Genomic DNA, 24,469 nt, shown 5'->3' on the forward strand with positions numbered 1-24,469 from the left:
GGGTGGGGAGGGTGGTGCCGGCGTCGGTGATTGGTACGCTTCCCCTTACTGAACTGGTGGTGGCTGGTCGAAAATCGCGGCGGCGTGCAACGGAGGGTTAAAAATGCCGTTAAAATGGATCCTCCGCAGAGTTGGCTGAGCAATGTCGCATACGTGCCGAAAGGTCTCGATAACGTTATTCTGCCACACAACATCTTTCATATTATACGCAAACAAATCCATGCTCCCCGGCAGCTCCCAGTAGCCAATACCACAGCGATCGGCAGGCAGCCATCTTCTATTGCTTTTGGAACGGGGCAGTCTCCGACTATTCAGAAAACTTTCGATTTTGTTCGGCATATTAATGCGTCTTTAACGCGTAAGCGTCACTTTGACATCTCGAGTTTTCATGGTTTTGTGACGTCGCGTGACATGCAGGTAAAGTGGGCGTAGCCCGATAACGTTTGACCAATGGAAATTGGTCAAACGATGTTTTTTTTTTTTTGCTAATTGCAAAAAACACGTCGAACCAGAAATTGTTTTTCTTTCGTTTGGTCTAATCATACATAATCAGTGTGCACTCATCATACCAGATGGAGTGTTTTCGCGGTTTTCGTGATGTCTTGTGACAGACGTGCGCAGTGGGTGGGGACTCTAAATTTTTTTGACCGATCATGGAGGGCTGATTGAAGAATTGGAATAGAAGAGTTTTTAATAGCTTTACGTTATCGTTCCCCAGGTGTTTCGTTTGCCCGCTCTGCTCCATCGAGGCGCGCTCGAGACGTAAGCGGCGCAGTGAATGGGAATTGAATGCCGTTTCACTTCTACAGACGTCGCCACTTTTTTTGCTCAATGAGCCATTTCATCATCATACCTCAGTGCTATAGCTGACAAGGACAAGGACATTGACAATGACAAGGCGAAGACACACAAGAATACACGACACTGGCTGCACTCGCAACTGTTTTATTTCAGAACACACGCTTCATATTCATATACCTGCGCACCCTCAGACGTTACTTCCCTTCCTAACCGAACGGTGTGGACGGCAACAACCTGTTTAGGAAGCGTTTACAAAGTGGCTGCTGGTCACATGGCATTGGCTCCTCGTACAGACGCAGTGCCTTGGCAATAGCCTGAATGAATGTCTGTTGTTTAGTGGCGCAAGGGTGAGGTATGGCCAAAGAGCGCCAAATTGGCAATAGCCTCGATTAGTACAATAACTTTGTCTCAATGTTCTCTTAGATGCGTCCTCGAAATGTTAAATTTTTTCGAAATTGTCATCGTTAATAAGTTCCTCTATTGTGGGTTAAATGTGTGCACGGAAACCCACATTCGCTTACATAATACGCAAAACTGGGTGAAAACGGGACAGAGGATTAGGGTGACAAAGGCGTTTGCATCGAACATATGCCTCACATATTTTTGGGAGGAAAACGGTGGGGGCCCAGTGGGTATGTGCGAGGCGGGGAAGACAGTAAGTTTGAAGCACATGTTCCACAAGGCGGCGACTTCTCGAGCATATATACGAATTACGATCTAAGCAGAGCAAGGAAGGGGCTGGGGGGTGGTGGCATTTCGTCTGGTTTTTCGTTTAAATTGGCTTGCGTGAGGTCATGGAGTAAAGGAAATCTATGAATGCAAATGCATCATCACTTTGAATAGGAGATCGGGCTGACGCTGCACAAAAAGTAAGCTAGCTGATGTATACCTGTTCTTGTCGGTATGCATTGGTAGACAAAGCGTCAGCTAAGAACTGAACTTTACGAGGTGCACGGTGTGGGCGGTCACTGTGGCATTAGCTGATGTTGATACCTCATCTCACTGCGGTGAGCCATGTACAAGCGTGAGTGAAGGGAAAGGCGCTGACCCGGAAGATAACGGTGATTTGGGGTAGGTTTGTTTTTCAACACACGCGAGATGGGGTGTGCCATGAAACATCGAGGAGAGCGTGCTAGATATGTGAAAACGCAAGCTAATATTGTTCCCCAATTTAGAACGGAAGAATCAGTATTTCCCAAGCATTGATTGCGTTTAGAAAGATTTCCCTTTAGCAATAAAGCGGTGCGTGCAGTATAGCTGGCAGGGTAATCAGATGCAGTGATAATACATTGTGACACTCAACTATAGAACAGGCGAAAGAAACTTACTTCAAGCTCAGTTAACGTAAAGTTCTTACTGGAAGAAAATTGTTGCATGCGCTTTCCAGCTTTAGAATACCGTATTTTGGTATTTAGACCTGATTTCAGAAAAGCATACGTACTGAATCGCACTGTAGGTGTGATTCAGCCTCTACAGGTAGACTACCTATGTACGAGCATACTAATATTAAATACTAGAGTTTTAAAAGCTGGAGGTGCTGTCAGGAGATTACCATTTATAACCATGCAATTACTCACCGTAGGGCATACGTTGCAAGTCCAAAATTTAAGCCGGTCAATTGTGAAACCACATCTGCTGCTTAGCGGAAGTCGCGAGACTTGTGCCGGTTTCAACATATCCCAAAATGCGCTACGTGATACATTAGCATGCCGCACACATTTGTGAACTGAACAAAAGGAAACGACCTTGCATTTTTCAAAAGGTTTCGGCAACTGATAGCTCCAAATGGATATTATAGTATCATAATTTGTGGCTAACTGGATATGTCTTGAATGTTGCACAGCTTTATCATGACAGCAGCATCGGGTGCCTTAATGCAAATAAATAAGCAGTACAATAGTGAATATTTGTAATTTGGTACTTGAACATTTCCATTTAATATACAAGTAACGTTTCCTTGTTCAGGTAATTCATTTGAAAATGCGAAGTAGAGCTATCTGCCACAGCTTAAGAACATCTTGGAAATTAAACAATAAATTCAGAGCAGGTTGTACACTATATAATACTGTCACAGATTTTGACAAACCCAGCAATATAAGTTCGCTTCAGGCTTATGGTAAATAACATTATTGTGTTTAACATCTAAACGCTAATCACGGGTTATGAGACGCTGCAGCGGGTGGCTCCAAACAGTGTAGACAATTTAATCTGCATCTAACGCTTACTACGTATACAAAAGAATAAAATTACAGGACAGGAAGGAACGTCGCTGGCCACTCAGTATATTCCGAGTAGACACATTCGCATTTATTTAAGCATTATGTGCCACCGTACAATAAAACTCATGTGCAGAATGTGATAGCCCCAGACAGCAACATAATTTAAGTTGCCAAAGTACATGCTTATACTAACATGCAATTGAAGAATCTATGTTGACATCACCGAGGCGTCGCTTGCCTTAATGGCGCCGCACTGAATATCAATCCTTTGTATGTTACACCAAGCACGCATTTTCGCAGTTTCATTTATATTGCGGTCTGGTCGTATCTCGCTGCGCAAAAAGTGTTAGCGTGCGCTGACACCTTTTAAAAAAAGTTTGAACCTGTCTGCTTCCAATAAACTTTGCAATGATTCTGTTTCCTGTCTTGCAAAAAACATTTGTATGCAGTGGGTAAGTGAGATTATTTTCACACCCTGTAACCTTGTGTCCACCGCAGACTATCATGTTTCGCAGCCTCAGGAGGTCCACATGTACAATGCGTATTAGCAGTTTTAGCATAGGAACATTTTTGCGACCATGGGCCATTGTGGTGATCGGACTTTATTCGTGATAGGGCTGTCGTAAGTTTTGCCGTTATCCAGTAGTTTATTGTCGAGTTCAAGTATATGTATAAGAAAGCAAAAAACTTAACTCCTGCTATGATTTTTTTTGTTTTCTATGACTGATTTACATTCTGGAACTTTTTGGGATCGATAGTACTTATATGCAGGTGATCAATACTAGCGAATAGTCCTATTGAATTATATTGCGTTATATGCGTCAAGGGTGCGCCCAAAAAGGCAATTGTACTGGCTGGACACTTGCAAAACTCTCAGAACCCCGTTAAACTTGTCTCCACCGCTCACTCTCATGTTTTGCAGCCTCAGGAGATCCACGTGCACGATGACTACGATCCCGTAAAATATGACTCCGACATCGCGATGGTGCTGCTCGATAGGCCGGTGGAACTTAGCAGTCGGGTGCAGCCCATATGTCTGCCCAGCGAGAGGACTTCGCAGTCAAACATCGTTGACGGCCGACTCGGCGTGGTCAGTATATGCATGTCAACCAGTTCATATTATACCTCATCTGCAAGTGCGTAGGCTGCTCCATCTTGTTTGCGTGTTTATGTGCCATCTGCGAAACGCTCCACAGTGGGTAAGCATTGCAAGCTTGGTTATACGTTGAACCCTCTGTGACGTCTCAAATGAAAATGAAAATGCTCAAGGACGTAATTAATTAAAGAGCTTAAAGCACTGACACTTATATTGTGGTGGTCCTAAGCTTATAAATTAATAATCACCACTTTTTTCATAGCTAAGCGTCATTAACCATCCTATCTAATTTTTCTCAATATACGAGCAGACAGGCTACCTTGAAATTATGCGACAGGTCTGGCAGAGTTTACAGACATCAAACGGAAGACAAATCGGGCGGTTGACGGGAGACGTTGGCAGCGTCGCGAGATATCGGGACTGATTAAGTAGAACATGTTGGCATCTTACAAACTGTGAGAAGTATGTTTATGGCGTTTGTATTACGTTTCCCCTAAATCTAATACGGACGTTGACTACCCTACACGCAGCAGAGTTGAGAATGTAGTTGTGAAACAATGCAATGGCGCTGAAACTGGTGTAGTATAACGACGAAACAAAAGTTGGAAGCGGTCTTGCTGACTATGAGAACCATGTGAAGCGGAGTCAACTGCTTTGTGTAAAGCTTGACACACATTGTAACCACATCTGACTGACACCATCTATTGTATTCGCGTCGTAAATAGGGGCTACAGTGTAACTCTTTGGCTGAACCACAATTTGGGAAACATGGCTAGTGAAACAGCACTTAACAGCTGTGAAGTACTGGCTTTTCAAGGGTGGGTGGGGAAGATAGATAGAATTTATTGACAAAAAAGACAGAGAGGTCGACCCGAAAGGGAGGGGGGGGGGACCATTTCTACTACAGCCTCACATGAAGATAACCGTCAATTCTACAAGCGACTGAAGAAAGCTAATCAATTAAGGAAATACATTTTTACAATGAAAAGGCCTTCAGAATGTACAGGAAGACTATTGAGGGCAGATAAATGCAATATGTACAGCAACTGGAGAAACAAACAGAAACGTTCGAAACAGACAGAGATAAAAACGGTAAAAAAAGTTCAAAGTAAGGAGGTTAGCCAGCCGGACTTCTGGTTGGCTATCCAACACGGGGAATCGGGATGAGGGGTTGAAAGAGAAACAGCATGCAAGATAGCGGAAAATTAATACGAAAAATGGAGTATGCAGCACACTTAAGCATCAAATATACAATCTGTCTTTCAGGTCTGTTGATTTGAGGAATTTAATTACAACACGCGATTCTTCTTCAGCTGATAATTCGCGAAGACATACATCCATCTTTTCTTCCCCTTTCTGTAAGCTCAGGCCAGTTTTCGAAGACACCGACGTTCGACGTCGAAGTGAGGAGCACTGACAGAGGAAGTGCTCGATCGCTTGCAGTGCCGGCTGCAAAAAGGCGAAAGCCCTTTCAGTCGCTCATTCTGACGCGCAGTCGCGGACTCGTCATACTTGGCTGCTCCTTTTCCAGGCGACCGGATGGGGCCAGACCGAGAACAGGAGCTACGCGGACGTCCTGCGACAGGCCGTGATCCCCGTGGTGTCAGCGCAGGAGTGCGAGCGCGCCTACCGCGAGGGCCGCTTTCCCCTGACGGTCACCTCGAACATGTTCTGCGGTGGCTACGTCAAGGGGCGGGTGGACGCCTGCACGGGCGACAGCGGCGGCCCGTTCGCCTTCGTCGACGAGTCCGTGGCCGACCGACGGGTGTGGGTGCTGGAAGGGATCGTCAGCTGGGGAGGGCCCCGAGGATGCGGAGCGCCGAACCACTTCGGCGGGTACACCAAGGTCGCAGCGTTCATCGAATGGATACGCCAGTTCCTGTAACGCGTCTGCGTCAGTCGCGCGAGCGGCAAACTGTCGCAGATCGACAGAGAACGTCGTTCACAGAAAAGACCACAGCATGCTTGGCACGTCTCCTGACGGGCAGCAGACCGCATTGCTCACTAGACCCTGTGTTTGGACTTTCTTGGAATATTCACAGCTAGCGGCATATACCGGCAGAACTTAAATTCAAGGGATATTTTTCGCCTGGTAGCTTCTTTTTTCTTTTTTCTTTCAGATGGATTCAATATATATTTTGCGGGATGATCACACAGAAGCGCACTCTGGACACACCACTGCAAACCGCTGTGGCTCAAGGGATACGGCATAGTATCTCTGAGCACCAACTGGCGCGAGCTTGATAGACGGTAGTTGGGATGAGCCCATTCCGAGATCGGTGCTCAAAGGGCAGAACTTCTCGCGTACTTAAATTTACATGCGTTTGGAGAACCACAGGGTGTCGAAAATCAAATCCAAAGCGTCTTGCTATGCAACTTCTCGTTTAGACCAAATTGTTGCTTTGAGTCGTTAAAATCCATCAATCATAGTTGCTTAATGCATCAGAAGGGTGGATCCCGAGGAGAAAGACCCCAATCCACAGAGAAATCGCCATCGTGTGTCGTCACCCCTACGCCGATTCATTTGCACGAAGCGGTCCTGCTTTGCTTTCTGTTTGCAGCAGAATTTAGTAAGTTAGTAAGAATGATTACAGAAGTGATGTGCGCAGCATTCTCAACGTGGACGCCAAAGCTGTCCCATTCGCTATGGTCCAACGTGCGATAAAAGTGACACGGTGACTGTAAGAGTAGCCGTCTACAAGAGTGGAGAAAACTACAGTGCCCGGCCTCATGATTAGCACCTGAATAGAGCACGACATTAACCCTTGAGTGACGATTGTTGCCTAGCAACACACCAGAAAAAATATTCCTTACTAACTTTCAGTATTGAGTAAGAAATTTCTGGCTAAATGTTTTCGGCCAATACTGAATGACAGGCAGCAAGCGTCATTTGTTAGTTTGCAGCAGGAACATTGGACGAGGAAGAAGTGTGGCACGTAACTCACTGTCTTTTGAAAGGAAGGTCAGAGGAGACAGGCCGATGCAAGATGTCCAGCTACAGTGGTGTCACACATGTAATGTAAAGCAAATGAAATGTACCCCTATGGTTCGCATATGATGAAAGCCTCGGCTGAAGCCCACTTCAAGTTTCTTGCCTGGGGCTTTCCCCCTATTGCTGGCAAAATATCATTTTTTTTGTTCGTTATGATTACTCTTGATGTGTTTTGCACATTTAGATAGAAAATATACGTTTTTCTGCTTATTTGTGAGCCTCGTCCTGAAAGGGGTAATACATATACTGTCATTAATAACGTCCAGTTCGAACATGCGTTGTTTCTAGTCAAAGTATACCACGGGAAGTTTTATGATGAGTTGTCGAGACTTGTCTGCATTGCTGTGCGAGGTGCCCTAATATTAGGATGACATCTTCAGCTGTTCTGAACGCTGTATATTGAGAACAGTCGCATGGATTAATGAACGGTTCATTTGAAGTTGATTTTAAGGTATGTTTTCTTAATGCGTAAGGACACGTTCGCGCCGGCGCATGTTCGGTTTGAGATAATTCCCGTTTTGTTTGAGAAGCAGTCCGTTTTTGACAAGCGTTCTTTGGACTATATGTGTTTTCGTTAATTACCTATTAGTTTCTTTCCACTTTAGTAACCTTGCTGTAAAAAACGTTTTGAAAAACCAACACATTTTTGCGAAAATTAAACTGTACCTGCTATGTGGAATCTATGCACAATATTCGGCGCGGTCGTCATTTTTACCATTTTTGGAAACTTATTCCTGATACAAACTTTATACAAATATCAACTCCATGTTGATGCACACGTGTGCAGCTTTTTTTGTTTTCGGCTGAGGCAATCAGTGCACATCTCGAATGGTGCATAAAATTATACGCGTGGAGGCTTTAGGAGAGGTCAAGAAATGAATTTGAAACAGAACAGCGCGGTTCTGATTCAAATATGGCTTACCAACTCGCACAAGCGTCAGTTTTAACAATGAATGAAGTTCTCACGCGAATTAGTTCATTCTGTTCAGTACAAGTTCACGTTGAAAGGAGATGGGGTAGGAATTCTGAGCTCAAATTGAAATCTAAACCGAGGAGCTCAGAAAAAGAAAGCTTAGGAGAGAGTACGTCGTGGAGCACTGAGCCTTTATTCGTGAGGTAACCACTTCTCGCACCATTCTCTCCCGGCTTAGCAAATCGCTGGAAACACGCACACCAGACGTAGCTTGGTTCGTAGTAGATTTGATTGCCGCTGGCCGCCGTAGTTGCCGCTGTTTTTTTTCCAGTCCGTGCATTTCGCTTTGCGCTCGCCGCATTTGATACCTTTCGTTCTCGTGCTCGATAACTAGAAACGAAGGGCTTCCACGTAGTGTTCGGGCAGGCGTGTGGCCTTGGTGGAGTAGATGGCTCTCGCCTTCAGCCAACATGTCCAGAACACTGCAGCATTGTAGGTACTATGAGCGAAGTAGACAAACTATGAGCAGCAACATGCGAGAAATGAGATCGATTTCGATTTATTCTATATCGTCGAGCGCAGCGCAAGTGTTCATGACTGAAACAACGATGCGAAAAGAAAAATGTCTGGATGCTCGAAGCATAAAAAGTGCGATTATCTAGGGTACCCGCGTGAATTTCGTTTCATACCTTTGCAGGAGTGACGTCTTCAACTGCCGTTTCAACTCTTATAAACTGCATGTTTCACACTGCTATAACTGCCATGTGCTGTTTTTGCACTGCCAGGTGAGCAATTAACATAACCATAAGGAGGACTATACCGCAGTCGTATGCGTATATACTGCGTAGCTGAAGACAGTTATTTGTGTTTTCATGAAATGTTGCTCAAGTGCCTATAATATACTTCATTTTGCGGCATGTAGATAGGTAAAGCGCAGCCGTGTCTTGTCACCAGCGCTATTGTTGTTGTTGGAGCCTGTGATGCGTCCCACCATGGGGGATTGGCCAAGAGATGGGTGGATTATTCCAAATTAATATGGAGCATAATTTCTGTATTGAAGTAGTCAAGCGCAGTCGCATCTTGCCACCAACGCTATTCTGTATTGAAGTAGTCGGCTTGCTCCAGCGAGAAGCAAAGCGATTTTCATTTTAAAGCGTAAGCAACGATATGCGCAGATACTAGTACCTGTGTTGCAAGTAACGTCTTTGAAGTTTCGTTCTACCCCATGTTGCTATTATGCGATCAGCCTTTGGCAAATCCGTACGTTGGGGTGAGCCTTGGTCGCTGGACAGCTATAGTCACATTGGCACTCTACAGCCTGCTGCCGCCATTGATCATGATCACCTGATCACCTCACTTCGATGCCGTTGGTTAGATCTTTCGCTACGAGCACGATAAACAATATACTGCCACTTATTAGTGCGCGAAGTGCGACGAATGGACGTCGTGGTTTGTAAGAATTCAATAAATTTTGCGACACTGCTTTGAAACGATTTGTCGCTGCGTTACTCGCCAACACTTGTGAAAACTGCATTGAATATTCGTCCCCTATCGAGGTTAGAGCATTCACGATTTTCTTCGACCACTCGTCTTCTACCGACGATTGTGCAAGCACATTTCGATCGCAGAAATTTAAGCGAGAACCTGGCTGAATTGCACCACGAGCGAGTGCGCAAATGCGCGCCAGGGTAATGTGCGACTCGGCGCAATTCTTACTATACGACAAAGACACGCAGCACATTTCAGGTTTGTCCGTTTGGCTTGCGCCTTTTTGTACGTAGTCGGTGAGCAGTCTCTGCACCGTCGACTCGCTGCTACTAAACTTGACTGTTCGCCGCCTATAGCCTCGAGTCCAACAACGTTGGTCTATAGTGCTTCCGTTTGGGGGAATAAATTATATTTACTCAGGCTATATATACAGCAAAGGCATATCTGCAAAAGATTGAAGTCACAGACGTTGGGTCTAGAGGAATGGGAGCAGTAAGCAAGCAAGTAAAATGAGTGAGTGAGTGAGTGAGTGAGTGAGTGAGTGAGTGAGTGAGTGAGTGAGTGAGTGAGTGAGTGAGTGAGTAAAGTAACTAAGTAGGTAAGTAGGTAACTAACTAACTATGTAAATAAGCAGGTAAGTAAGTAGGTAAGAAAAGTAAGTGAAGTAAGTACGTAAAGTAACCAAGTAGGTAAGTAAGTAAATAAGTATATAAGTAACTGAATCAGGGAGTGAGTGAGTAAGTAGGTAGGAAGGTAAACAGGTAAGTAAGCAAAGTGAGTCACTAAATAACTACGTAAGCAAGTAAGGAAGGAAGGTAAGTAAGGCAAGTGAGTGAGTGAGTAAAAAAAATAAAATGAAAGAATGAAGTGTGCTTTACCTCTTCTAAGCACACTGCAGCATGCTTAAAACTTCGCACGAATGACAACAGCGACATAGCTACAGAGCAGCCCGCTAACAAACTGAAAGTTCGCGGAAGCGCCGCTTCTTTGTCAACCGGAAACTTGTGCGGCAGGTGACTCGCTTGCTCTAACTTTTATACCAGTGGTTAAAAAAAACAAGCCTTAAGGCAAAATGGCACCGCATGAAGAGGCGACTATGAAGTGATGAATGCTTCTATTTAGTAAGTTTTATTCATTTCAAATGCTACGGGCGTTATTTTGGCCAGAACAGCAGGGCCAGCATGACGCATGAGAAGACAAGAGTACACGAAAAAGAACAGGACATGAAAATTGAGCAGAACAAAGCAAAAAAAGGTTGTAAGGAACTTCCTGGAAAAAAAGCATACATTATAAAATTTTCAAGCTTGTTGAAGAACAACTCGAATTCGAAAACATTTGTTGCCAAGGTCTTAAAGAGTACTGTAAAAAACATTTCTGAAGAAAATTGACAGGTTCGATTTTGTAGTAGTTAAGAGGCTTCACCCAGTTACGCAATTTGTTGAGATTTTGCTAGAAATAATTTTATCTAGGAACGTTGATACGGCGACTGATCTTCCTGCGTTTTTAAAAGTATGAATGCCTAAAGTTTCAGAGGTTTAAATTGACTACGAATATTTCGAGGAGAAATACAGGTAAGAGCACTCAAGTTGTTTTGCCAATTTATTGCTGTCACGAAATCCTTGCAGAAGCAATTCATAAATCCACTACTCATAGGATGTCACACGCGCCAGGGTTAGATGTGGTGTCATTGACTGTCGCACACACGCCTGATTCTCCTCAGAGCAAAGCGAAAAAAAAAATAGTTTTCCCAATAACTGAACGTTTAGTGGTATTTATAGGTTGGTATCGCGCCACCGTGCTACAAAAATATTCACTTCATTTTGTCTGCGTCCCCGATCTTCGACACTGAAATTGAGTGATGGACTATGTAACGAGGTGCGGCTGTGTGGAGCTGCCCTGCAGCCAATATGCACGAAAGAAATTGTTTGTCGTTAAAGATCACCACAGGTCTACAATGTCTTAGAATGTGTGGAAGACTTGCATCACAGAACCTATTCGTCGTAAGGCAGCGTGAAAGGAGCGGAATGATAAAGCACCCGCTGCTGAAAAAGAAGCGCCTTCACAAGGCCGTGGTGACTGATCAGTTTTGGTAAGACGATGCATGCACTTATCACAAGTTTCGTGTCTTGCAAGAGTCTCGTCAAAGGCACTGGTATGACATGAACAGAGCTTTGCAACAGCACTACGAAGCAATAATAGGTCAAGAAGAAAACACACTTTAGCGTTAAAAATCACGTCGCTCAACATTGCGCGTATCTGTCGTCCAGATGTCTCGTGCACTTTCAAACAGGCCGCTACCAATATAATCGCTGGAACTGCGGGATTTGAATGCGACGGTATTATGTACGAGCCGTATTAAGTAATAAATATTGCGCGTCCGGATGAACGGAACAGGAGGAAATGATGGATCGTGCGAGGAAAGGAAAAAAAAATGAAAATTGAGGTTCACAGTGCGGTCGCATTTGCGACCGTCAAAAGGTCGGTCCGGGCCGGAAGACTCAGGTTGAGGGTATTGCTGAAGAAAATGAGGCAGATGCTGGAGACCACCTTGACAAATACGGACAGCCCGAGCTGCAAAAGAGCAACACACGCGACAAGTTCTATATGTTTTATTCCATGCAGGGAGAGTGGTCAAAAGGAAAATGATGCAAGTAGAATCTCCTTCCGAGAAAATGTCGATGTACTGTAGGCAATAGCCTACCTGTTTGTTTCCAGAGTCCAAGGTTCGTTCTCCAATTTGCGGAATTAGGAGAGACAAGCTTAAATTCTACAAAACTGAAGCTGTTCCTCTTAAGACACCTTAGCGACAAGGACTGCTTGCCAACATCGTTAAGGATAAAAGAGCTGTCAAAATGCTGCCAAGAGTTACGTTTTATAAGAAGATGTAGATCACACCTTGTATTTTTATGCAAATATATACATACATATCCAAGATAGCCTCGTTAAGAGTAACGATTTAGCTGGGGTCAAATCCCTTCTCAAATGTATGAAAACGCACAAACGCTCTCATTAAATAACTGCGGTGAATGAAATTCGTGTCTTTTATGTAGGAAAGTTGCATTATACCAAGTGGGGAGGCAAAAAGATTTTTTGTTTAGCACCTCAATACAAACATTTCCCAATATCGCTCAAGGGCAAGGAAATTTAACGAGAAGTCTGCAGATCCATAACTCTACACACAAAACAGGCATCGGAGTTTTGTAAACTGCAGCTATCCAAGCACGAAGTTTATTGTGAAGCCACAACTTGCGTGAAATTATTAGGGCTTACGAGGGTTGCTCAAAAGTCCTTCTTTTTAGTAATCAGTGGTAAATAACACTGTGGTATATGCTACATCAAATCTGTTCACGTTAGAAGTGCTAACAGGTAAAGGTTTACAAAATTCTGACAAATTTATTGATTATTTCGAATGGCAAAATAGGATACAAAATTTGTTTAAATTTCGCTATATTCGATTTTTGTATAAATAGGACGGCCTCAGTAACAAAAATGATATTCTTGTAATCACTAAATTAAAAAATTTTCTTTTATGCGCAACAAACCTAATAAAATTCGAGGCAGTGCATCCGAACAAAATGGTGTCTCTCTTTTTATACATTTAGAGAGGCGCTCCCGAACTAAAGCTTGCCCTTAATGAAAAACGGTGCCATGAAACGTATAACCTAAAGCAATTTGATGCTGTTGAGAACAAGCCTTCAGCATGTTTAGACAGGGTCAGACCGGCACGCTCCAGGCCCGCCATAGTGTATAAATCAAATAGTGCTAAACATTTACACCACTGGCTTCCGATAACAACTGGATACGAGTTGTATCAAGGTTTATGGGAAATTCTGTTGGTCGATGCGGTACTCCGAGTCGTATTATAGATGCTCCACACAACCGCGTCAGAGAAAGCATGCACCTAGCTCCCGAACGGCCGGTCAGTTTCCTGAGCCGGGAGAGGCAAGGAAGCGATGGCAGAGGCCAACTTTCGGGGACGCCCTACTGAACACCGATGCATCACGTACCATTATCGCATTCGCAATCAACTATAGGAACAGCGCACGACCAGACGGAAGACAGAGAAAAAAGTACGAAAAAAGACGAACACGTCTCTTTTTGGCGCAACTATTCTGTCAGTGTTGCTTGCGCTGGTGCGCTGTGTTTTATTACACGCTCAGGAGATTACAAAAGCGCGGTAAGATATAAAGTTGTTGAAAAATGAATCTTCAAGGAAAATACCATGCGGCTCTTAGAGCGTTTTGGGGGCTCTTTGCTTGCCCGCGAAGTGTAGTAGCCTGAGGCTATAAGTTAATATCACATTAATAAAAGGAACAAACATCGGCCTTGTTTTCAGCGTGGCGTTAGTAGACTGCGATTCTGGTTGACCTTGGCGGAAATCCCCGAAAGGCAACGTTAGTTGGTGATGAGTGAAACATGTTTCGGGAAGTTAATCGAGCTGCATGTTTATTTACGGTGTTTCTGCAGTTCTTGAAAAACAACCTTGTGCCTTGCACCGTTCGCGTTTCTTCCACTATACGCGGGGGCGCCACTAATGATTGCAATATGCGACCGCAAGAAATGACTGCCATAGCCGTTACAGTCTTTTGTCAAAGAGGAAGTCGCCGCGCATGTTATCGGACGTGTAGAAAACTCGCGAGAGGGAGGCGAGCTCTCTTCCTCGCTGCTGACCTTTGCAGCGCCGGAAGTTCGGCTGGCGCGAAAGGACGTAGCAAAGACGGCTAAGAACTCACTCTCCGAGTCTTGCCTTGTTTTTCTTTCTTTTTCTTTAAACGGCTGGTGTTCTCGCTAGCAGAAATTTGGTTACATTTGGCCGCAAGAGAGAGTGACGACGTAGACGATAATTACGAAAAAGCATCAACTACGGTAATGTGGCCCTTAACTACTCTACCTTAGTTGGCGTGCACTTGTCAACATGAGGTGAATAAGCGCGATTCACAAAAAAAAAAACGTTGCTGGTAGAGCAAATGCACACCCTTTGGGGTATATATATGCCCCACAACGATAATTGTCATCTGCCTTGCTTCTGTTTCCTTTCTTGAAAACACTACGCTCGCTGCTTTCCCGTCGGGAATTGCTATGTCATGCTGATAACGCGCATGCTGTTTGTTACTGGGAAGTACCGCGGGCTTGCAGTTGTAAAGCAAGGAAATGCGGGCAAGACAGATGACGTTTATTGCTGTGTGGCAAGATACGACCCAAAGGGTGTAATTTTAGAGCGCAGCTCTTTGGCGTCCGTTCCTGGGTTTCGCGTCGTCGTCGGCGTCGTCGTCGTCGGCGTCGGCCTCGTAACCAGCTCGCCTCCGCCGCCGCGCTCCGCCGCCGCGCATGCGCCGCTGCTCCGCCGCCGCGCATGCGCGCTGTCGGCTCTCCGGGCGAGGGAGGATGATGGAAGGGAGGAGGAGAGACTGTGGAGGAGGGCTGGCTACACAAATGGCTCTTTGGCGTCCGTTCCTGGGTTTCGCGTTGTCGTCGGCCTCATAACCAGCTCCGCCCCCCTTTCATCCCCCCAGCGCTAGCAGCGACCGACTGATACCGCTTTCGTGAGTCCGCTACCGCACTCACGAAAGACGTCGTGCACTTCCTGCAACTCGCATTAACCGTCCATCGATCCACACCGATGTTAGTAGTGGGGGACTTTAATGTTGACATAAAGACAAACAGCAATTTCCTAACACTTATGCGGGAGAACATCCCGTTCCTCTCGCTCGTAACGCGTCCCACGGCTGTGACAACCTCGCGAGGCACTTGTATAGATCTCGTCTTTGAGAATCAAGCATTGGTGTACCAAGTCGAACATATATCAGTCTATTTCTCCGACCACAAAGCTTCCTTCATGACTGTCAAGAACTGTTAATGGAGTCTTTGTTAAAGGAATACGTGTGAAAAATAAAAAAAAAATTCTGTGATAGCGCATACATGTGTTGCTCGATTTCTTTGCCTCAATCTATCGAAAAGGTGAAACAGCTTATTTGCTGCGCTCAAATTTCGCATTAGGAAGTAACGTAATCGTCGGTAATTTTTTTGTTTTAAACACTACACTCTTAGAAAAATTTACACCCTTTGGGGCTTATCTTGTCCCACAACAATAATCGTCATCCGTCTTGCCCGCGTTTCCTTTCTCTAACGCGGCGAGCCCGGTACTTCCCAGTCACGAACGGCATGCGCGTTATCAGTGTGACGCAGCATTCCCGACAGGAAAGTAGCGAGCACCGAGTTTTCAGGAAAGGAAACGCAAGCAAAGCAGATGACGATTATCGTTGTGGGACAAATTTACACCCCAAAGGGTGCAACCGTATTGAGAGTGTATTAGAAATATTTACACCCTTTGGGGCGTATCTTGTCCCACAACAATAATCGTCATCTGTCTTGCCCGCGTTTTCTTTCTTTAACGCTGCGAGCCCGGTACTTCCCAGTCACGAATGGCATGCGCGTTTTCAGCGTGACGCAGCATTCTCGACAGGAAAGTAGCGAATGCCGAGTTTCAAGAAAGGAAACGCAAGCAAGGCAGATGACGATTATTGTTGTGGGACAAATATACACCCCAAAGGGTGCAACCGTTTTAAGAGTGTACTCTAAAACAAGAAACACCCTTTGGCTTGTATCTTGCCACACAACAATAAACGTCATCTGTCTTGTCCGCCTTTCCTTGCTTTAACGCTGCAAGCCCGCGGTACTTCCCAGTAACAAACGGCATGCGCGTTATCAGCATGACATAGCATTCCCGACAGGAAAGTAGCGTGCGCGACGTTTTCAAGAAAGGAAACGCAAGCAAGGCAGATGACAATTACTGTTGTGTGGCAGATGTACACCCTAAAGGGTGTAAACCTTTTTCCGAGTGTACACTGCGAGCAGTGGACGTATAGCTCATTGCAGACTAAGATAGAAAAAAATGGCAGGACACCTCTGGTGCTAAATGTGTCCCGTAAGTTCTTTTGTCCACGTACGCTTGCACCATAGGTCTGCTGCTCGTAAGGAATCACCAACAAACCCGTATGAGGAGCCTGGATTACGCCGCATTTTTTTTTGTTTTGTTACGGTCGCTGCGGCCGTTACGGCCGCAGCGACCGTAACGTAAAGCAAGTTTATATCTCCTGTCCATGGTGCCACTCACCAGCTCGGTGTATTCGATATCGGTGTACTGGTGGATGAAGATGAGCGAGATCCTTGTGTAGGGCATGAGCAGCACGTACGAGGACTGCATCACCACGGGCAGCGCCAAGTACAGCTCGTTCTGATGGAGCTCGTCCGCCTGGTCACAAGAATGTTAATGGACGCGTATTAAACATACGTGCACACTGCGACAGGCAACGCCTATTTCATTCTCAAGAAACTACTATTCCACTCCGCGTTGACAGCAGTTCGGAGTCTCGCCCATAAGTGCGAAAGTGGGAACATTGCTTTATGAAAGATGGCTGCAGATGATGCTAATTTCCATCTCGCCGCGTTTCTACTAGAAATAAATTATTCTTTGAACACTACGATTTTTATATATCTAATTATGCTCATTTGTGTTTTGTTTTTTCTAAGGTACTTTGTTATTATATGCTCTTGCGAAATACTTTAATGTGCATTGCACAAGACTATTCTATTAATTATTAATTAAATAATTAAGTGAGTACTTAATTAAAATAATTAATTTGTTTATTTATACATACTGCAGCGCAATAAGCGCTATAGCAGGAGTGGATTAACACAGGAAAATTATAGAGAGAAAAGTACGATACAACGATGAGGCTGATGTACTAGGACCATTTATCTTGGATGGCAGATACAAAACTTCTGGGTGAGCATGAGCGAATAGACCAGGGTAAGGAATTCCAGTCTTCTATAGAACGAGGGAAAAGGCTGAATTTAAACATATTGGAGCGCGCAAAGTAGGGCATTAAGTTCAAGTTGTGATGTCGTCTCGTCGATGACTCTGGCGCGAGGTTGGTGTAGTTTTTTGAAAGTATAACGGAAGAATTGACCATACTGTGCTATAAATCTAACGATGCTATGCGGCGATGTGAATATAGCGAAGTTAAATTCAACGAACGAACGGCAGAAGAGGGTGAACAGTCACGATCATAAGGGTGACATGCACATCTTACAGTTTATTCCTGGATTGCTTCTAGCGTGTTAATCTCGGACTGCTTATAAGGGTCACAAACGACAGATGCGTAGGCAACAACAGGACGGATTAGCGATTTATATAACAGTAGCTTAGCATCCTTTGGAGAGTTCGATAGTGCACGACGTAGGTAACCCAACTTTTCATTGCTTTGTTCCAAATGTAATCAGTGTGATTAGCATAACATGGTATGCGTAAAAATGACTCCGAGATACTTTTACACCGAGATACGTTTACTTTTCTTCTCTCTTGCCTGGATAGCGATGAATTTTGTGTCGCGTCTTCATTTTTTGTTGGAGTGCATCTTGCCGCTAAGGAATTCGTAACATGTGCGATTGATAGCACTGTCAGTGCGACATAAATTATGGCCACAATATTCCATTTCACTCCCTCCCCACCTCTATGTAAATAATGCCCGAACAGGAATTCAGGGCATTTCAAATAATAATAATAATAATAACAACAACAACAACAACAACAACAACAACAACAACAACAACAACAACAACAACAACAACAACAACAACAACAACAACAACAACAACAACAACAACAACAACAACAACAACAATAATAATAATAATAATAATAATAATAATAATAATAATAATAATAATAATAATAATACGCTCGCGGTGGCGAAACCAATTCCGGGGAAATCACCTAAATATGTCGTGTATTCCCTATCTTTTGCGGAATTTCGAATTCATTTTCCGAAAGCTTCTGTATACAGAGTTGCAAACGGTTGCCAGATGAGTTTCTGCTTGTCCAGACCTCTGTGTGTGCCCGCGGTACTGCCTGGACCCCTCGTCCGCTCTTACCAGTTGCAGCATATCGGGGACCACGCGACTGCCGAACCCGAAGGACGTGTCCAACTCCGCCAGCACGGCAGTGGTGGCCAGCAACACGAGCTGGCACCAAAAGGGCGACATCATGCGCAAGTTGCCCACCAGTACTTTGTCGATGATCCACGTCGACACGCCAGACATCTGCACGGAACGTACGGAGAGTCATGTAGCCACACGGGCACCGTTGGTACATCGCCGTCGGATGTAAAGCAGCTCGTGGCGGGTTTCTCGAGCTAACAAATACGATGGCACCAGTCGCTGATAGTTAAAAGATATTCATTAGTGTTCTCAAAAGAGGGAACATTTTTTTTAACCCTCTCTTCATTCTTCCCGCTAAGCATGTCGCAGTAAGCTTCAATTAGACCATTGCCCCACGGGGCTGACGTGTGTTTCGCGTTACAAAATTAATCACTTTGTCGGAAGTGCACAAAGCGCTTCGATTTAGTACGAATAATGTGGCCGGGTCGCGCTGTGTGAGCTATGCTGCATTTATAACAGTGTACTACGGTATACGATAGGTAGTGGTTTACGACAGGTACTACGGTTTACGATAGGTAGCGAGGCACTGGAAGTGGTAAGGGAGTACATCTACTTAGGGCAGGTAGTGACCGCGGATCCGGATTATGAGACTGAAATAATCAGAAGAATAAGAACGGACTTGGATGCGCTTGTCAGGCATTCCGAGATCATGAACAGCAGGTTGCCATTATCCCTCAAGAGGAAAGTGTATAACAGCTATGTCTTACCCGTACTCACCGACGGTGCAGAAACTTGGAGGCTTACGAAAAGGGTTCTACTTAAACTGAGGACGACGCGACGAGCTATGGAAAGAAGAATGATGAGTGTAATGTTATGGGATAAGAAAAGAGCAAATTGGGTGAGGGAACAAGCGCGAGGTAATAGCACCTCGGTTGAAGTCAAGAAAAGAAATGGGCATGGCCAGGACATGTAATGATGAGGGAAGATAACCGATGGTCATTAAGGGTTACGGACTGGATTCCAAGGGAAGGGAAGCGTAGCAGGGGGCGGCAGAAAGTTAGGTGGGCGGACGAGATTAAAAAGCTTGCAGGGACAACATGGCCACAATTAGTACAGGACTGGGGTATAGTTGGAGAAGTATGGGAAAGGCCTTTGCCCTGCAGCGGGCGTAACCAGGCTGATGATGATGAGGATGATTACTGCATATAGGAGCGTCAAAATGTGGGACTGGTGAACATAGATCTGAAAAGGAACCTTCTTTCTCCTTAGCGTTGTCGAGCTTAGATGCCGGTACAGGATGCGCGGTTAAGGATGCAACGCCTCCATTACCGTGATTAAGAGTCTAACCCTTTTTTCGGTGAACTTTCGCGAACAAAAGCAACACCCGAGTGACGACCATAGCGGCGAGCACAGTCGTAGGTAACAGATTGTGGATCCCGAGGGCCGAGTGCTGACCGCCATTTATACGCGACTCATCGTACCTTCCGGCGTAATCAGCTGCACTCGCGGACACGCGGGTGTGCATGACAGCGTGACGCGCGCAATCTAACTACAAAGTAGATTTCTCGGCTCTAGAATCGACGACAGCATTCGGGAGATATCAGATACAGCAGACGCGTCTTGTGCCGACCGATAACTGGATAGCAGACATATTCGTTTCCAACAGCAAAACAGTGTTGAGCATCCGTGACAATGTAGCATTCGCAACGATCGAGGGTCGACCACGACCTCATCGCATAGGTGCTCACTAGCGTCATTAGACATATCTAGAATAATAAACACTGACTGTGTTTTCTTTTTTTCTTTCTGCACGCTGTTGTACCGAAAGAGGTATTGAAGAAATGCCGTGATATAGCGGCTGAATTTATAGCGACCTTGCGATTCAATTAACCATACTACGCTAGAAGTGTTCGGCGTTCCACGAGTCGTCCTAATGAAAGAGCAATGGGGATGCCAAAATATATTCGTGATAAATTTGTCACTAGCGAATCCTGCCGGTTGCTCAAGAGAGCCATTACATTGAACATGGTTAACAAAAGGCATCGTAACAAATGATTAACAGTGCCACTGTTGGCCTCCATGTGTTCTTATAAATCGGTATGCACGTCGACGATATTGTGCGTCTAGCTTAACTCTAAGCAGCTTTATTCCCACGTAAATGGCTGTAGAACTCTTAGTGTAGACCCTTGCTTGCAGGAAGGTATAATCAATCTGGCTTTAGCCCAAACTTCGTTTGGTGTAGCAAGACGACGGACAGGAATGACCGAAAGTGCGGGTAACCTTGCGCGTACCCCCCTTTGTAAGAAGAATACGCGGTAATAACGAGGGTAAATGGACCAAACAGGGGGCAGACCACTCGCCCGGGAAAAGTGCGCGAGCTCCATGCCTCCTATACGCATGATGATCATGTCCCAGGGCATGTGTGCCATGATGAGGGGCCACGTGACGCTCATGTCGGCCATGAACGGGTTGCCAAACTCCCTAGGAACGCCGATCACCAGCACCACCAGCACGTACGTCATCATCGTATATGTAATGCTGCAGTGTGGCAGACGCCGAAAAAAAAAGAACAAAAAGCAGTCAAGCCCGAAATTCCTCCATCGCAGCGTTTAATTTGAAGCAACGGTACGAGGGAAGTATACATTCACGGTTCAGCAATGGTCAAGTTTCAACCAAAGAAAAGAAAGGCTTTTTTGATAATCATAAATTTTTATGAACAAGGAATTTATTGGTTAGATTTTCCACCGAGTTTCTGTCAAAACCATTAGCTACACCTAAGTGATCGCTCTCCGAAATGCATGTGAGGATGTTGCCATGAAAGCTTGCCCACATTGGCAACTTTCTCCCAGTGACCTAGAAAAAATCTAAGCCTATATCGACGTACTGGCTAAGCGAAATTTGGTACCCGTGTGGGGCTCCTATTTTACTTCCTTTGCTGCGTTTCTCAGTATTGGCACATGTCCTGTTTATCAGAAAAACTGCAAGGCGTGGTCGCGTAGGACGCGAGAGCTTCGACTAGTGCTGCAGGGTATCATGACACCATCCTTTGGCTGCAATGTGAAACCATATCTTGAACATTTAATGGAAAACATTCAGCTCGGGTTAGACAGAGGTATTCGTTCTCACGTACACGTGAAAAGCAGAAATACTCCCATTGCAATACTTCTGAGACTATTTCATTGATATTTGTTGCCTCTGAGAGATCAAGGAAAGTTGCACCAATGATGCAAAGGAGAACACTTGCACACTTGCATAAGGTGTTCAACTTTCTAGACAGCTATCCGACAATTGGACCATTGCCCCCCTCCCGCCCCTACACCCCGCCTCTAAAAAAAAAAAAAGAGCGCGCGATGTTTACGACTTCGCAACTCCGCAACAAAACCTGTTCACATGATTCAGCAAAGTGCAGACGTTAGGGTGTATGAAGCGGAAGGATATTATTAATTACTTGAGGGCTTCCATGACATCATTGCGCTGCATACAGGAGTTTTGTAAAAGCGCTGTTTTCAAATAATGGGGGTGGGGGATACGTTTCGCAGCGGTATAATATTCATATCCATTTTGTGCGCTTCAGATGTTCCAACAGACGGAGTTTCCCAAAACATTTTTTATAATTATTGAGCCTATAAACGGTTAAATTTGACGCATTACTTTCTCCATTTTCCAATTTTCACATGTCTTTGTAAAAATACATGGTTTAAATAAATTATGTTCGGTTAAAATAATTAAATGATACGATTTCACTAGAGCCAACTGGTTTTCTCATTGCAACTGACTGCTCGACAGGAAAGCTTCGCTGGAAATTGGGTTGTGATTCTGCAAGGTCGCACAAGGGTGCTATTGGTTTTCAATGCAATAAAGCTTTAAGAGTACGGTGAAGTAGACGCACTGAAAAACTCTTTATTCGTTCTCACGTATTTAAATAGGAGCTCCCGACGTAAAGCTCAGCCTTAGGAGCGGTTCCAGTGTCGGCTTGCATGAACATTTAATAACGAAAAAAATAAAAAAAAATTGAGAACGCGTTCCTAAATGTTCCATAGACTAACGCCTAGTCCGCACAAGAAAGAGTTCTTAAATTTGTTTCGTTATCATTTTCGTTATGAAATGCTCGTGCAAGCCGCCCAAGAATGCACAAAATTAAGAAGCTGCACAGGCTATAGCTTCGTTACCTGGTGTTTAGTAATCTTGTTGCCGTATATGATCTATTTTTCACATTTCCGTGCTGTAAAAGAAGGAATTTTTTCGCATTGAAAATGCGAAAAATGCGTCCCCTCATCAAAATTACCTAATAAATATGACGGAAATGATACAAAACAGAGCAGCCCGGTTCATATCGCGTAACTACAGTATAAACTCGAGCATTACAAAAATTAAACTAGACCTACTGTTGCCGCCATTAGATATCCGCCGCAACATCGCTCTTCCGTGCTTAATCCACAAATATTTTTACACTAATAAACGAACCCGGTTGCAACTACAAATACCCCACTCTTTTTCACGCAGATTACATAATCAGTTCAGTTTCATGCGCATATACGGTAAAACAAATGCATTTAATTCATCGGCACTACCACGTGCCATCCGTCTCTGGAATGACCTCCCTGATAACATAGCCTCCATATCTAATCCCGACACGTTCCGCTCTCAGTTACTCATGCTTTTCCCATCTATTACCGTTCACGAGTGACCAATCTAGTGTATGTTATCGTGCATTTTTTACATGTTGTATATCATTTTCATAAACGGTATTCCTTTGCTCTGTTCACAGTAAAAAGTGTTCGTGTGCCTTCATATATTGCTTTGTATTCCTAGTGCCTTCAATATTGTGTAACATGGCAATCTTTTGATAGCACTGTTCCTATTGGAAATTTGTACTTTTTATACCTTTTACTGTTTAATGTGCCCCCCTTACTTTATGCCCTTCCATAGGGCCTGTAAGGTTCTTTTGAATAAATAAATAAATAGCTCACTCATAAATCGTGCGGGCAACTACCGACTCCATGATAATTTGAAACTGCTTTCAGTATTAAGAGAACAGGCTCTCGCACTTATTGCCCATATTACAAAGGTGTTGACAGGAGTTATGCGACATGAAAGCGCACATATTGAGCAATGCGAGTGTGCAGGCGCATGGCTATTTATTTGAATTACTGAAGGACCTTATCGGCCCTAAAGCATATCTAGGTGGTGAAACGGTTCTGAGTGTGGTACTTCGGATGAATCTTCACTATCTGGAGGTTTTGCAGGGTCCGCCTTATGCGCCACTCACACGCCCGAATTTGGCGACATTTTCGGCAAGTGCACTTCTCCGCCGTAAAAGTAGTCTGGGTGGCCACCACTACACCGTTAAAATGTCCCATTTGGTATAGACGCTCAATGGGTTAAAGAATATGCAAACTGTATATTCGCTATCTTGGAGAATGTTTGCAAAATAGGAATGCGTTATATTCGAGATAAACATTAAGCTTAAACATTTGTCCGAATGCACTGAATGAAACCGCATTAACAGTCATCACAGGGCAAAGCAAAGCGCTTTCATCGAAGCCCAGCAGAGGAAGAATGGGCGCTTTTATTTGAAGGTGCATGGCAGTTGCCAGACCTCTTCTTTCCCACTCTTTAATACGGGGTTTTAAAAAAAGCGTTTTCAGAAGTACCAACCCTGAAATTATTATTACCTTATTTATTTTCAAATGGTGCTATCGAGACTACGCCTTACCGCAGAGTGAAGCGAGTTAATCGAACGCATTCACTAGTGATGTGCGTGGTACCGTCTGCTATGTGCATTGGTGGTGAAGTGTACTCGCCTAAAGTAACACTAAATGTGTCAGTCCCACTATAGTATAGCTATTGTTCCACAAGGTTTCTTGAATTGCGTCCCCGGAGGAATGCGATCTCATAGAGCGGTAATATACATTGAAGCTTAGAGCTCATAATTTCTGCCGACATCGAGGGAGCCCTGCGTCAAACTACACATATCGACATTTCAACGCAGAGCATTCTCCGAGTCAACGCAGTGTTTG

The 24,469-nt window shown here is 44.5% G+C and overlaps 2 protein-coding genes across 4 annotated transcripts in view; one reads left to right on the forward strand and one right to left on the reverse strand.

Annotated features, from left to right (window-relative positions):
• The window catches only part of LOC135914909 (limulus clotting factor C-like), a 51,260-nt gene extending 43,942 nt beyond the window's left edge, over positions 1–7,318 (forward strand). For both annotated transcript variants that reach the window (XM_065447842.2, XM_065447843.2), the window contains exons 16-17: positions 3,943–4,110; positions 5,648–7,318. In XM_065447842.2, coding sequence (XP_065303914.1) covers positions 3,943–4,110; positions 5,648–6,001 — 522 coding nt within the window. In that variant the 3' untranslated portion in view covers positions 6,002–7,318. The remainder of the gene's footprint in view (positions 1–3,942; positions 4,111–5,647) is intronic.
• Positions 7,319–10,922: 3,604 nt separating this feature from the next.
• The window catches only part of LOC135914878 (uncharacterized), a 40,474-nt gene continuing 26,927 nt past the window's right edge, over positions 10,923–24,469 (reverse strand). Inside the window, exons 13-16 of one of the 2 annotated variants that reach the window (XM_065447796.2) lie at positions 20,803–20,987; positions 18,444–18,611; positions 16,624–16,761; positions 10,923–12,080 (exon numbers count right to left, since the gene is read on the reverse strand). In XM_065447796.2, the coding sequence (XP_065303868.1) occupies positions 11,734–12,080; positions 16,624–16,761; positions 18,444–18,611; positions 20,803–20,987 (838 nt within the window). In that variant the 3' untranslated portion in view covers positions 10,923–11,733. The remainder of the gene's footprint in view (positions 12,081–16,623; positions 16,762–18,443; positions 18,612–20,802; positions 20,988–24,469) is intronic. The other variant, XM_065447797.2, reaches the window with a different exon arrangement.

This window comes from Dermacentor albipictus, chromosome 2 (genome assembly GCF_038994185.2).
Source record: "Dermacentor albipictus isolate Rhodes 1998 colony chromosome 2, USDA_Dalb.pri_finalv2, whole genome shotgun sequence".
Lineage (NCBI taxonomy): Eukaryota > Metazoa > Arthropoda > Arachnida > Ixodida > Ixodidae > Dermacentor > Dermacentor albipictus.